The 16306-nt window shown below is 37.4% G+C and overlaps 1 protein-coding gene across 15 annotated transcripts in view; it reads right to left on the bottom strand.

Annotated features, from left to right (window-relative positions):
• The window catches only part of LOC104323056 (potassium voltage-gated channel subfamily KQT member 1), a 517159-nt gene that overhangs the window by 475285 nt on the left and 25568 nt on the right, over positions 1-16306 (bottom strand). For all 15 annotated transcript variants that reach the window (XR_011328745.1, XM_069806849.1, XM_069806840.1 and 12 more), the window contains exon 3: positions 15258-15348. Coding sequence is in view for 14 of the 15 variants with exons in the window: in XM_069806849.1 (XP_069662950.1) it covers positions 15258-15348 (91 nt within the window). In the remaining variant the exon portion in view is untranslated. The remainder of the gene's footprint in view (positions 1-15257; positions 15349-16306) is intronic.

Genomic DNA, 16306 nt, shown 5'->3' with positions numbered 1-16306 from the left:
TACCAACATGTCTTTAAAACTGACATTCTGAATGGCTGAAAAGAGACCAAATATTTCAAAGCTGAAAAAACAAATAAGAAAAACTCTACACTAATATGCAAAATTTCGTATCAATTTTGATTTTTAACAAAATTAGGTTAACAATTCTGTATTCACTTCCACCTCCTTGTTTTGCCTGGAATGAGAACCAAGAAAATATGCAGGCTTCCTCTGTTTTCATGGCACTTGCAGGCTGGCTAAAACCAAGGATTAGTAGAAAGCTAAGAAAGTTTACAGCACAGTTTGAAGGCAGAAGCACAAGAAAATACACAGCAAATTAGCTCCACAAGTTTGACTTTTTAAATTAACGTATTATCTGGAGCTTCTACAAGTAATACTTCTAAGTTTGTGCTCTGTCTGAAATCTAAATACAAACATTTATTCAAGCATATCACTCAAAGCACAATTCAAGAACGATCCTCAAATGAAAACAATTCTTGCATTTCAGAAATCTTGCAAAATGCTCTCTCACTCATTAAATTGTCTACATTTTTAGCAGGTTCCTGGTATCATCACTCAGTAGCATTTTTTTCAAGTCTCTTATTAAGGATCTCTTATTTCCACCAAAGAAAGCAGAACACTGTCTATATGGACCTAATAGACCTGCTGGATGAATGCACTGAAGCTTTGCAGTAGACTATGAAGTCATGAGCATTTCTTTCTGTAATTAGGCAGAAAGCTAGTACCAAAGCTTGAACTGAAAGAGCATTTCTGAAGCAAACAGTTCCACGTCCTTATCTGCAGACTAAAATGGCTGAGCTCTACTGAGCTCCACCTCAGAAATACATGTATTTGCAGTCTTAGAGGAAGAAACACTATTAGAAAGCATAGCTTATGCGACTTCGTTGACAATGTTGGTAACTTATCCTTTCACAAGGGAAGATATCCATAGCAATTCAAATGAAAACAAACGTGCCATCCAACTGCATCAAAAGCATGCTTCTGCCACTCAGTGGCAGTTTATTCAATGTCGGTCCTAACAGACAACACTGATGGCAGTGGAAGAATCATTACTACAGAAACTGCGTATTAGAATCACTGGGTCAGTTAGGTAAAAAATTCCGTGGAAAGGAGACAAGCAGATAAGCGCTGAGGAAGCAAAAACTTCTTAGACTTAGGTTATTCCTTGATGATCCTCTGAGAGTACTTTTAAAATTTTAAATTAAAACTATAACTGGCCTGAGGGTATTTTATTCTCAAGGCAAATTCCAGAACCTATGATTTTATTTCAGCTACCAGCAAGAACCCATCTTGGTTACATCCAGGAAACCCTGCTGAAGTCAATAAGGTTGCATAGTCTATGGAAAGGAAAAATAAATTGTTGACAGGAATGAGGAAGGAGGAGGAATCTACATCTTCAATAAATTTGGAATTAATTACTGATCTCAGTTTATTTTGTCCTGAACAGGTGTCCACATTACCAAAACCACAGCAATTAACACATTTGTTGGCAGCCTCAGACAGGCCAAAGACCAAAAGAGCATGGAAACTGGACAAACATCACAGCTCTATAGGTGGTCCCTCCAAAAAAAAAAACCAACCAAAAAAAGGAAGATTATGAAACTTACACTGTTGTTGTGTATACTGTAATGAAAAATCGAAGACATCCATTCCCAGGGCTGTCAAGGCTGATCAAGCTTCACCTCACTAAATTCACTTTTAAAAAAGCCCTAACCTGCCTCCTTTTCCTCCTATACACATAAACACTTTTCAGAACCTTAAATTTATTACCTCATATTTACCCTCTGGTAAAGAAAAAAAAAACCCAGCAATCTTCTGGAAAGTCAGAAAAAATACTTGTTCTCACCAAAATGGCAACAAAAGATGGTGAGGAGTTGCTGTGGACAAAACATGAACCAGAAAAAAACTGCACAAAAAATCAGCAAATTAAATAGTATGCCAAATATGCTCCTGATGATTGACATCCATCTGTATGTCAGTTTGAGATCCTTCTCCAGCATTCTGAAATTTTCCAGAACCCTTGCTTTCAAAATGGGATTATACTCACAAGGATCCCACAAAATTTTTTATTTAGGCTCCCAGCAGTTATTTTTCCCCTTCTCCTGCAAGTAGTGAAGGAAGAAATACATGATGAAGGATTCTCAGCAGATTTCATAAACTTGGAAAGCCATTTGGCATCAACAGAAGTCAGGGATGAACTCCCCTAATGAAATCAAAACCAAAAATAACAAGTAGGAACAAACCATTACCTCAAAAAAATAAGAGCCACATCAGGCTTGATCAAAATAGAGCTAATAAATACCCTTGGGTACTCTGTCTAGAATCAGCTTCGAGTGTGAGCCTTCCATTTTTCTCAGCAACCCTTCTCTGAACTCCTGTGAGGAAAGAAAGGGAAAGCAAAACTGCACATCCATTGAACAGAACAGTTGCCACAAACTGTCAGGACATTTACCATGACCCACTGAAGGATCACGGGACAGGTGTGGAAAACACAGAGCATCATCCTTTGGGGCACTGAATCTGCTGCAGAGGCACAGCCCAAGGCACGCTGTATTGACAAGCGTACCAGTGGAGAGGGTCTTTAGGCAGTAGTGCAACTCGAATTAGCTTCCAGGAAGTGGAGCACAGAGTAAGGAAACAACAGTACGGGCCAGATCCTTCACACTCACATGTTAGGCTCTTCCTGTTTTGTTAGTGGTAAAGGATACTCTTGGCAATTCAAATTGCCACAGTAATACTAGGGAAAGCATTTAACATGCAGTAATTGCCTAACCACTGTAAAGAACTGACATATAATATAATTACAGATTTTAAACTGGGCTTGTACTACCTAATACCTCTGCTAAAGTCAGTAGCAGTGTTCCATTATTCTGTGCTTGTCCCTGTTGTCTGGGGAAAAAAAATTAAAACACACACCTATAATATTCTTTGCTCAGTCAGGTGGAAGCCCTTAAACTAATTTCATCTTTGTATTTTTTTCTTTTTCTTAATTCTAGCCACTGCGTAAGTCTTTTTTTTTCCCCCACAAAATAAGTCATAAAATGATACATAATCATGTTTATTCTATTCTTAGTATAACTCCATTTTATTAATTTTATTTAAAATATGAAAAAAAAAGCTTAAAGGGAAATATGTATGCAAATAACTTCCATCCGTATCTAATTCAGTCAAATAAGAAACTTGTGGAAAAGCCATCAACTTTTACCCAAGAATGTCATTGATGACCAAATAAAAAAATGCTCACATTAACACAGAAAATCAACATTTTATACAGGACCGTGTGTAAATGAAATATACAGCCTGGAATTTACAATGTTCCAGTACGGTTATGGATAACTGCATGGGGGAAGCAGAAGGGAAGGAGTTCAGCTGGAGTGATTAAAGTGCACACATGAAAAAGACAAGTATTTTCTCAGCTGCAGCTGTGTTTTAGGTGGAGAGCACACACAAGGCTCTCTTCACTTTTTTTATTGGAATATTTAGGTGCTCGGGTAAAAAGAGGAAGTGGGATGGCTAAATGAATAGTGTGTGCTCACGAAGATTCAATCAAGGAATGGCAGCTCAAAACAATGAAGCCTCAGAAGCAGGCATAAAGGTTTAATAGTCCAAATGTTTGCACACGTGTACTTGTGTCCAAAATTTAATCTGATAACCTGTCTTCAAGGTTTTCCCGTCCTCAGAGTTGAAAATGTCAATTTAGTGACCTGTTTAGCTTAATAGTTACTCAAATGCTATGAAAACCTACTGATACTGAAAATACTTATTTTCTACCATCATGCTTGCTCTTATAAAGGTGACAGACATCATATGTGAAAATATAATATCCAATATATGGAAGAAAAGATGCCAAATGCTGCTAAGTGTCCTACAGTATCATTAGCTGATTCAGACTTAGATCTCTTAGATGAAACCAATGCACTTAATGTTTAAAAGTCTGTTGTTTGGATACAAATGGATTTGTCTAACACTTCTTAAATGTTCTATGCACTCCTGATAAATATGCTGAATTTACTGACTTCATACCAGGAGTATCTTTATCTTTCAGTTTATTGACATTTGCTATCTCTTGTACAGAATGAAGTTGTACACTAATAAGGGAAGCACACGGTGCTCTAGCCACATTACCTGTGACAACTACCATTCAATTGAGTTGGGTGAGCTGGAGAGCAAGATTTACTTTTAAATTCTATTTAGGCAGGCAACAGTTTTTCTACAAAGAAAATTAACTACAGTCTCAATTATTTTTGAGCAGGATATTTTCTAGAATTGCTTAATTCAGAAAGATACTGCTAAGCAAACAATCAAATAATGAATCAAGAAAATTTAAGAAGTTAGCACCTGAAGTTCTTCATTTCTTTATAGATTCACCAGTACCCCACAGGAGCCTTCCAGTTCCCCAAGAGCATGTCTTGAAGCCTGACCTGAAGGGACCGCTTCTGGTAGGAGGGGAAGGGTTTAGCTTTACTCCTGGACTGGAATCTATCCAATGTGAATATCCACTTCAGAATTGTAAATAACCATGTCCATGTTTCTTAACCTTTTGATTTGGAAGAGTCTCAAAATTTTGAGGAGAGGAATTGGAAAAATCCTGCATGTACCTCTCCACCTTCCTCTCACTCCCAAATAAGAAATGTTTCTCTAGTCTTTTGGACCACATTCTGAAACCACTTTGCACAGAAAACTCTATAGAGCTAGAGTAAGAAGTGAGTAAAATTTGACTAAGGGCATTATGAGTTGGCCCTTTGTTAATTCGTCTCAGCCATACTTACTGCACAATGATTTTTAGATAGCAGAAAAGCACACAGTAATCATCCAACACAGCATGTTCTGTACTGCATTAGGGCAACCCACAAGGTAATATAACCCACAAGAATAATTGTAGTATAATTCACATCGAGAAGATTGAGTTACACTTGATTCCAGAAAGACTATGGCAACTCAGCAAGATCACTTAGCAGACAACTTAAGCTTATGGAAGGTGTTGAAAGACTTGTGGACTCATTTTTTTCCTAAAATGTTTAATGTATGAAACAATATTCCATATCTATTTTAATTATGTTTTATATTATAATAATATAATATTACTGATCTATTTTTTTATCTTCCCACAGACCAACAAGAAGCTCAGAAAGAGCTTGTTTTCTTTCTCACAGGTTTACAAGGAATAAAAGAATAGAGCAAACGCTTTTGAGTTATGTGGTTATTTTTATTCAGATGTATTCTACACTAACATAGTCTGACTCTTCCATAGTATAAAAGAAATAGTGTATTTTTCTACTGAAGCAGTTTACCTGTCAGCGCCTTTAAGGGATTGTACACCTCATTAACACCTACTGTTACACAGGCAATATACACTACACAAATATCACCAAATGCCACTAAATATTATGGGACCTAGTATGCATGTGATAATCTGTAAGAAATCCATTATCATCTGTAAGAAATGATCTGGTGAAGCCAGCCAGAGGAGTACCTGTGAACTTAATGTGTTAGACTATCAACATATCACTTTATTAAACAGACCTGGAGAAGGACCTAAGTGCTAATGCCATGTGGCAAAGCACAGATTTAGAATTGTAAACTGGCAAAAAAGTAAGAAATGTTTAAAAATTCCACCATTTTTACTTTCTAACACCGGTTGCTTTGATGGGATGGAGAAAATGCCCTCAAACCTATTAGAATACATACACTTCACCATAAATCGTAGAGAAGACTAAATAAAGCTTATAGAATCGCAGAATGGTTTGGGTTGGAAGGGATCTTAAAGATCATCTAGCTCCAACCCCCTGCCATGGGCAGGGACACCTTCCACTAGACCAGGTTGCTCAAAGCCCCATCCAACCTGGCCTTGAACACTGCCAGGGATGGGGCATCATTATATACCATGCAGCCTTGTTTCTACTCTGCTAACAGATTAAAGATGACACAGCATTTTATGACATGACTACATAGTTTAAATGGGAGAAGGGACAAAAGCACAAACAAAAATAAAGGAACAGGAGAGCTCCTCCACTGTAGACAGGAAGAGTGTGTCCTCTTCTAAAAACACACACTTTGAAAATGGTGTCATCAACTCACTCCTTTCAAAAAAGAAAAGCCATCCTGACGTCTAGCTCAGAAACAGAGCAGTGAAATACACACATGCCTTAGCTGGCTTAAGTAACCCAACTGTCACTTGGTACTCTGAAGTTTGGGTACTCTGAGAAGCCTAGCCTATATATACAGCAGGACGACGTGTTCATGGCACGTGATGCAGAAGAAATCATTATATAAAGCCAAAACAGAGCAATGACTTCAGGAAAGCCACAGAATAATGTGATCTATCTGCAGCCTTGAAGTCTTTCATGAGATCCCCCCCCGCCCCCGCTTAAGCCATGACTCCTAAATACAGCCACTACATGAGCCTCTCTCCTGAAAAGCTTAAGCAGCAGCTGATGTGGAAGCTCCTAATTTCACATCTCAGCCTTTTCTCCAACAGGAATTGCAAACAGAGGAATGTTAATTAAAGCTACATGCTAAACGTAGTCACTACGTGAGGATTGCTAGCAACCAAGTAGTGTGAGAGGGCAGTGAGGGCCTACAACAGAGACAGGTGAGGACCCTGAAAACAGAGTCTTTAAGGGTATTGTGTACCCTCTAGTACTCTACTGCTATGAACTACAGGTGTTAATGTGTTTGGAAGATATGCTGTTGTTTTTTCCAGCAATGTCAGAGGAAAGCGGATGCGTAACGTCTGTCTCCCAAAGGAAGAGGTACCACAGGAGCTGAGCTCATCTAGAAAAACCACTGGAATCTAGGATCCAGCCCTGCTGAAACAGGGAAGGTGATCCCAGCTGAAACACTAAGACTAGCCACCTTGTTTGTGGCTCTGCTGCAGAAAGCTTCTAGGACAGCACATGCCCTTTGAAGTCTTATCCCATAAGCCTGAGGAAACTATGGTAGGAAACCACCCATCGGGAGAATATGATTAGAATGTAGTGACCCCTGGTGAAAGCAAAAGACCAGAAGCACTTTACCTATTTTAATAGATAATAGTTTTGTGAGAAAGCCTTCCTTTTGTGCATTGGCAACAGACCACTATCAGAGATACAATGCTGAAATAACTAAGCCTTTTGTCCAATCAGGTATATCATTTCCTACACAGTTTTGCCATTATCACCTAGTCTGAAAATGTTGCAGCGATTTCACATTTGGATTATGTGCTCTGAATTGGAAAGCACATTAAGATAAACAATATTTCCTATTCCTCCTTCATTCTAATAGCAATGACCACAATATTAAATATGTCGTGGCATACAAGTAGAAATTAAATTAATAAATTTAAATCAATATGCTTTATAGCAAAACCATTCTATTTTCTCAGTCAAGAACACTCTTGGTATTCTTAAATTTAAAAAAGCAATTAATATCAAGATATTAAAACAGTGATAAATTTCCTCTTTACCTACAACACTCTGTCACGATACAAATAGATGATTTATTGTGTTCTGTTATAGTGTGTAAAAACATCATGTGTCTGATAAAAATAATACTTTGTTCTTGTTTTTAGAACAGCACAATTAGTGAAATTACTCCCATGAGCTAAGAAACTCTCTTTTCGCACGGTCTTTTACAAGAAAAATAAAAATCTGTCTTTTGTAAACTACCATGGTGACCTCTCCTGGTAGAAAAGCATATGACCTCTAACCATGAAAATTCAATCAGATTAATCCTCAAAGGAGGAATTACACCTGGCCCATTTTATAGTTTATCTTTTAATGCCATATTCTTAAAGATCTAGATGCCATTTATAAATCAAAACTGACACACAAACTACTAGATCATTAAGAAAACATTACAGCTTCCTGCTGTATAGGCAAAAGCCTATACAAAAGGCTTTGACAACTTCTCAAAAACAATTTTTCAACAGAATCATCTTAAAATAAGATAAAATTATAACTGTATATATTAGGGAATTAAAATTTGGGACAAAGTGGAAAGATAAAATGTTACCTAAAAGTGACACAATGAAGGAAGACTGAAAAAATAGATGAACATAAGCATATGCATGGTTTGCTGAAAACAGGTTTTTTTTCCTTTTCCGGCATAAACTTTTTAAGTAAAAACAATAATTCCTATAGTAACTTTAAGTAAAAATACTCCTATACACTTTTTTTAGTTTTAATCTCAGTTACTTGGCTACTGTGATCTTGGACCGAGACAACTTCAAGGTTTGCCTATGGTCATGCAAAAAGTCTCTGCTAATACATCAGCAACTCTTTGAAAATAGCTCAAGACATTCTTTGCTTTGAACAACCACCCAACAATACTAACTAGTGAAAAGATATACATTAGTTGTATAATATGCACACACACCTAAAAGAAAGCTTTATATATCAGGAAGAACACATGTCCATGTAAGTTTGATGACCCCCCAGAGAAGAAAGTGGCTGAAGAAGAAGCATAACTTTAAACACTACTGTAAATAAGATTTTAGAGGATCATTCTTAGAACAAGGAGTATAAAAGGAAGACTTACATACAAGTTACAAATGTTAAAAGTCGAAAAGAGCAATTAAGCAAAGCAGAAGGTTTTGTAATGAAAGACTTCATAAGCAATCAGCACTGATTTAATTGATCTGTTGAACTCACAGGGCAAATTTCAACAAATGAAAGCAAAAAGAAGTAAAATGGTTAGAACTCTAGGAAATATGGTCAATGGAAACAGAGTTGACCCGTGACAGGAATCCAAGGTAATGATAAAAGTGCATATATTTATTTTAAGAACAAGTAGATTAAAGACAACTCTAGTATTTAAAGACTAACTTTTTCTTCTTTTAATTATTTATTAAGCCATCTGTAAATGCATCAGTGAAGGACTGAAGTATGAAATTACTTCAAGCAGGTAGGGATTCCAATTAAAAAAAAGAAATAATACTATGCCTGTTCTCTTAATTTCTTAGAATATGCATTTTTAAAGAATTTTACATTAAGAAAAGAATAACAAGCAACAGGTAAGGATGATGGAACAAAAGAACAGCTGTCAGGTTTTGCCTTCTTCAAGATGAACACTCTTCAAGAGCCAGGTTCCTGTCAGAAAAGTCCATGTGGATGCAGCTCTGCAGCTCAGGCAGGAATCACAAACTCATTCTGCATTCAGTCACACATTATATAAGGAGCACTTATGAAAACCATTGGGAAGGTAGCAGATAAACACAAGTAATAATTAGGAGTCAATTCTATCAAAGACAGAAAGTGAACAGTGTTGACTCAAGATTAAGTATTGACTGTAGGAAATCCCATAATTACTGTTCTTGACTTGTATTTGGAAGAAGCTATTAAAAAGGCAAATGAACCCCATCAAATATCTCCATGAGTGCCAAAAGTGTCTAGAGAATAATTAAGTAGGGGAAAAAAAAGACAGCTATTTAACAGGTTTTTCCTTCCTTGTTTTTACCAAAAGTATTAATCCATTTTTTTAAAGGAATTTTAAACCAATTCCAAAAATTCTGATGCTCACATGCCTGTTGGGAACAGGCTTTACCACATGGTCCACAAAAAGGCAAGAAAGCCACATTCCCTCCCCTACCCTCAAATTGTTACTCATAGAACATACCATACACCACAGTTATCCACCTGCTGGTACTCAGCCATGGCATGATAATTTGTGAGGCTGTACCTCAAGTTCATAAACACCACCCTGGGCAAGAATATTTCAGAAACTTGCTTTTAGTATACAATAGAATAAGTTCTCTCTTTTCAGCAATCCCAGTTACAGAACTGCCCATAGTCATTCTTCACACTGCTCTTTTGGCTCAGCACGCTGCTCAGTTTCGCCAATTCGTTCTGGTGATCAAAATGGAGGATTTCTTAAGAAGGTACCTGCTCCAATATTTAGGGCATGCGAAACTGGAAGAAATGGACAAGGACATCAGACAGGGGCTTTAAAAGAGGCATGCCAGACTTCTTCCAGAAGTCAGACATTAAGGACTTAGTGCACCAAATCATGATCTGACAACAGGCCACTAAAGGTGACATGATGGTGGAAGTTCATCACAGATCACGTGATCAGGATAAAAAGGGAGACAAAGTCATCTTTAAACAACTCAAGAAAGTTTCTAGATTATGCCCTGGTTCTTATAGAAGACTATAATTCAGCTAGCACCTTTTCAAAGAGCAACACGGTGAGATGCAAGCAATCTGAGAGGTTTCTGGAGTGTTTCAGGAGTAACTTTTAGATACAGTTATTGAGTGGGCAACTGGGAATGAAACACAGCTGGATTGCTGTTTAGATACACAAGGAAAAATTAATTGGGGACATAATAATCAATGACAATGCCTTGGATGTAGCATCCAAGAAATAATGTAATTCAAGATCCTAAAGGGAATACAGACCCTACACTTCAGGAGAGCAAATTCCAATTATTCAGGGAACTGATAGGTGGGATCCCACGGGAGACAGCTCTGAAGGGTCAACAAGCTCAGGATAGCAGGTCTAGCAGGTCTTTAAAGACAACCTCCTCCAAATACAAGGAAGTGTTGAAAGGTAACAAGAGAACAAGGGAAGTGATTATCCCCCTTTACTTAGCAATAGATTGCACCTAGAATGCTGCACCTGGTTTTTTTCCACCACTACAAGAAAGACTTTGATAAACTGGAGCAAGTTTTGCATAGGGCCATCAAGGTGGTCAGAGTGTTTGGACCACATGCCCTATAAGGAGAGGCTGAGGGAACTGGACTTGCTCAGCCTGGAGAAATGAATGCATGTGGGACCTCTGAGCTGCCTGTCAATACATACAAGGAGGTAATTGAGAAGATGGAGCCAGGTTCTTAACAGCAGTGCATGGCAGGAAGATGAAAGAAAACAGACCACGGCAGAAGAATGAGACAACAAACGAAAATTGAAAGAAGGGAGGTTCGTACTAGATATAAGGAAAACCTTCTTCACTATGAGGGATGGTCAGGCATTGAAACAGGCTGCTCTGAAAGGCTATGCAGTCTCCATCCTGGGAGGTTTTCAAGATCTAATGGTATAATGCCCCGAGCAACCTGGTCTGATCTCATCATTGACCTTGTTTTGAGCAGGAGGTTGGACTAGAGACCTCCTGAGGTCCCTTCCAACCCAAATTATTTTCTGACTCTATGAAAAGAAGAAACCACCAAGGCACATGGTTTGAGAGTTCTGTGAGATTCAGCATTTGCATACTATGACAAGTGGAGATGCTATTCCCTCCCATTATGCAATCTGTAACTTGAGTGGCCGCAATTATTTTGGAAAACCCTATTTGCCCTTCCTTCTTGGAAAATTCCAGCATCTGCAGGAGCTGAAGAGAGGGGCAGGCGCTGCAAGTTTAGAAGGCAGATGGTAATGTAGTATTGCCTTAAGTGTTGCAAATACTTTATTGACAACTGTGGCCCATTCCATTGTGCTTGTTTCCGCAGACAGTGTGCAAGAACTTTCTCATGCAGCAGATCCTAAATACTGATGGATAGACAAGTGAAAAAGCTCCCAACAGTACAGATCCAGGACCAAGGAAAGCCAGGGAAACTAGAGATTCCTTTTCATACCACACTACATGTAGCAATCTGAATAAAAAACAACTGCGAGTGCATTTAAGCTTTGTGGATTGTGAAATAACATGTACATGGTTGTTCTACCTAGAAGTCTTGTGATTCATTTTAAACACTATTTGAAACTCTAAGCTTCTCTCTGCAAGTATAAGAACTTCAGGAGGAATTATGTTCTTGACTATCTATTCTGTTGGTGTTTATCAGCATGATTCATTGTGCCAGTGCCACTGTCACTTCTCTCATTTACTGAGTTGCTAAATAGTCAGAGGAGAAAAAAAAAAAAAACAAAACAAAACAACCAGGAATTAACAATGATCATACAATGTATGTACACTAGATTATCACAGACAGCTGGCAAAAACCCTTCCAAGAGTGGCAGTGAATACACAAAATATTTGGTAGTATGAGAACAAAAACGTCCTTCAAATGACAGCATTTACAAGTTCAAGACAAGCAATTTTACCGGTCCTACTACCACAGAAGTAAACTGATTTTACCACAGTGATAATCAGATGGAAATTTACATGTTGTCTTTTCTTCATAAATGCAAAGAACAGAAGTTTCCTTTATGCCCAAGCAAGGACATCAAAATAGAGCAATTTACAGCATTTGGGGAGGCATAGCATCAGCCTGTATCAGAAGCTGTGGCTATGCAACGTCTTCAATAGTCTCAAAGATGACAGATTGGCCTTAACAGTCAAACACAGGGACAAAGAGTCATATTTTTTTTCCTCCAGAATTCACTTGAATTTTCAGAGACTTGAAAACATATGTTTGGCGGGGGGTGGGGCGCAGCGAATAAGGGTTTGAGGCTTTTTTTACTTTAAGTTCCAGCAACTGCTTCTTCAGCCCCCTTTTTCCATTCAAACTACAAACACTGCTTTGGAGGGCCTTCTTAATATGGTATTCTCTCCTTGGCATATTCACATAGCTCGTCTGAATGATGATATATTTCACACTTGACAAGAAATTATCTTACACCACCCAGATGTATTAAGAACATTAAAAAATTTAGTCTTTAAAACACAAGACTTTAGTGGCTTAGGACACATCTGCAGTTACATCTGTTACTAATGTGCCATATCTACCTCAGTGACACATATTATCCAAAATTATATTTGACATATCATCTCACCCTATCTAAGAAAATACAAAACACTTAAGCGTCTAAAAGTATCAAATGCTATTCTTCTTGTCAGGCCTTACCAACTTTCAACATTACAATTTTGAAGTTGATCCTTCCCAACTGTTAATGTACCTCAATATAACGAAAAGCAGTTTTTCTACAAGTGGCAAAATACCACAAGCATCACAGACTAGTATTTATTTGCTACTGACACACTAACAGGGCTATGCAAAGAATTACAGGTTCCTTCAGTTAGGACAGAAACAAATAAATTTCATTTTGAACTTGATCCAATAGATGTTTTGGTCCAATTTTTTTTCTCACCATACTGGCAGTCTCCACTGTTCTCAAATAGTTTCAAGAGAACAGAGTGGCATGGAAGGCAGAATACATATGCATGTGTTTTCATATTTTGGTGAGAGAAACTCTCTCTGGTTCCATGAACAGTCAACTATGGTATGAAATAGATCAGAGTAATGATCTATTACAAAGACAGCAATGACCCCCAGGCTTCTGTGGGGTTAGCACTCTCCTGGGTAAAGTGGGAGATGCAGTTTGAAATTCCTTCAGGTAAAGGTGGGGAGAAGTGCTCCAAACAGGAATCTAACCATTCAGCTACTAGAAACAAGAAACCTCACAACTCTGTGAAAAAGAACTAATTCAATTAGCTCTAAAGCAATATTTCAAGTGTTGTAACTGAAGTGAATTTATTTCAGAGCAAACTGTAATACTTACAGTTTTAAGACAAATGCTTTCTAGGCAAGTGAATCTACAGTAGCCAGCAGAACAGCTAACCTCTGTGTTGGCCATTTCTAGGAAGGAAGCTCAGGAAACAGCAGGGAGGAAAATAAACTCAAGAGAGGTATCTATCCTCCAGGGTAAGGCTGTAACACAAGGTGGCCAAGAAATTGTTCCAGCACTGCCACTGACTATGCATGATTCATTTGTTTGACAATAACATCACTTAAAAATAGCTGGCAGTGCTATGTGGGCACTATGTGAACCCCATATCTGTCTTCATCTAGTTATTTTTTGTCCAACAATAATATGTGTCTGTACATGCACATACCATCTGCACAAAAACAATCAGCTAAGCATTGAATCCTTGCCAGTATTACTGTTTGGTGGTGGTTATACTGAGCTATAATCACTCTAAATCCTTCAGTGAGTATAAGACTATGTATGATTGGCAGAATACTGCACTTTGCTTGACACTGAATATGGCTTAAAGGCCAAGCAACATTTGTTACAGGATTAACATTAATCAAAATCCCCAAATAACTAGGGATCCTAATGATGGCTTAGTCAATGGCATTCAAAAGCTGCATATACTAATGTAGTCTAAGCCACAGGAAAACAAATAAGTAACTGATTTTTATTTTCAGACCAGATGGAAAACCCAAATCCATCACATTAGAAGTCACCACTTGGCAAAAAAAAATTACAATAAGAATACTGAGATTATCACACATTGAGATCAGAGGATGAGTGGCTGAAATACAGATATTGTGCGCAACTGTTTAAAAGTGGTTTACTCCATTTTTATCAAGGATGCTTCATTGCCATTCTTAACTTTCTACAGGTGAAGAGGGGCAGGGGGGAACAGAGAAGGAACATTGTGTGGAGTCCTCATGAAAATTATTTGTATTTTTATTTCCCACCTACCTCAAATTAACACTTAAAAATTTTGTATGTATGTTACAACAGTTGTTAGATGGTTGCTGGATGTGATTTCACATTTTTAAGAGACTTAATAGCTCAGGACTGGTAACATGGTTCAGGTACATTTCATCGGTAAATTAGCCCCTCAGTCCAGTGATAAAAAATTTTTTCCCTGGCTACTGTGAAAACAATAAGTCACTTCTGTATACCTCCAAGTGAGCAGATTTTTCTATCACAACACCTGTTGTTTAAATTACTACTTAAGATCCTAACATCAAGAAAAGGATATTAGATAAGCAGCACAATGTCTTTATGCTTTTACAAAATACCAAGTACAAAACTTAATGTATGCTCAAGAAGAATCCAACACCCTAGTGGATTGCTAACAGCCATAACAGTTAACAAGCACCAACTTCAAAGCCAAATCACTGATGCATAGAGGTGTGATAGAAGCTCTTCCTTTCTGTTCTATATACTGGCAAACTACTCTGACAGAAATCACTTAGCCCCTGAGATTCAGATACTTCTGAAGAGCATGGTCCTTGGCCAATTTTTTACAATAAGACTTAGAAGAAATGTTTCAAAAATACATTCCTGCCTATACAATATCCTGTTCCACACTGCATAAGACTGATGAACACCAGTTGTCTACTATAAGAGCTACAGGGTACAGTTTGATACCTTATGAAAAGCAAGAATATAAAAACTGTTAATCTATCAAGTACCCTCACAGTTTACAGGTCTAGAAAATAATCATCCCCATTAAACTATGACCTTCCTTTAATGAAAGCAGGTAATATTTTAAATGTCCTAGTAGCATGCTTTGCATGAGGATTTTAAACAGTTATCTCCCTTGTTCACCTAAAGCAATATAGATTTAGTCAAATTGACTAGAGTCATTTACAAAAAAGTTCACTTACCATCCAGAAAAGTGTTCCAGTGGCAAATTCAGAATAATGCTCTATAGTAGACAGTACACTGAATATTAAACAAATCAGCACCAAGAGAAACCTGCAAAAAGAAAACAGTGTTTAGTGACTCATCAAGTTGAACTGCAAATCTAGATCTAGTTTTAGCTCTCATTCATATAACTTTTTTCATCACAAGTATTTTGTGTTTAATCAGTTCATTCTTCCTAGTCAAGTGAATATCATCATTTTGCATTCAATAACTTTCAAGAAACATGGAATAAAAATGACAGAAAGGCTGAACACAGTTAAATAAAAAGCTGAAACTCATATTATCAAGTATGATTTCCCATAGAAGCTTGTCATAGTGAATGTTCCATGTTTCACTGATTGCTATATAACTTATGTGCTGCAGTAGAAAGGTATCATAATTGATAATGCATTCATTAAAGTAGAATTAGACATAGGACTGGAGTGAGGAAAAGTAATTTCAATGAAAAATGTTCCATTGAATACATTCCATGAATTCAAAACATACATAAATACAGAAGAAATAGCTACTACCACAGTATTTCTAGTATCACCATTCAGATAAAGAAAAAAATTCAAGTCTCAAAATACATACTCCTGCCCCCTAAAATAGTTTTAAAAAGCAAAATTGAAAAGTCATGAGAATTGGAAAACAAAATGCACAGTTGAATTTAGTTGATTAAATGCTTAAATGCTGGCAGAATACCCATTACTTTGATGCATACTATGTCTCAGCCATCTTTCCACCATTGGTAACATGTTGAACATTTAAACAACTGGTGAAAATAAATGATGTATGAAGAACTCTGACAGACAGATCAGAAAGACAGACTTCTGATATGTTTGCACGACAGTTTTCACCATCTCTTAAGGTCATGCAGAAAACAAGAGAAAAGTAAGAAAACAGAAATTTCTTCCAATAACAGCCAGAAACATACCCTCTTGTGTACCAGCCTTTCCAGACGTCATTTCCTCTGATTCCATGCCAAAAGGCTGTACCTAAACTCCTAAACTCCAAACCAGCAATTGAA

The sequence above is a fragment of the Haliaeetus albicilla genome, chromosome 19, assembly GCF_947461875.1.
Source record: "Haliaeetus albicilla chromosome 19, bHalAlb1.1, whole genome shotgun sequence".
Taxonomy (NCBI): Eukaryota; Metazoa; Chordata; class Aves; order Accipitriformes; family Accipitridae; genus Haliaeetus; species Haliaeetus albicilla.
The sequence above is the reverse complement of the archived record's forward strand: the minus strand, read 5'-3'. Positions and strand labels throughout refer to the sequence as shown.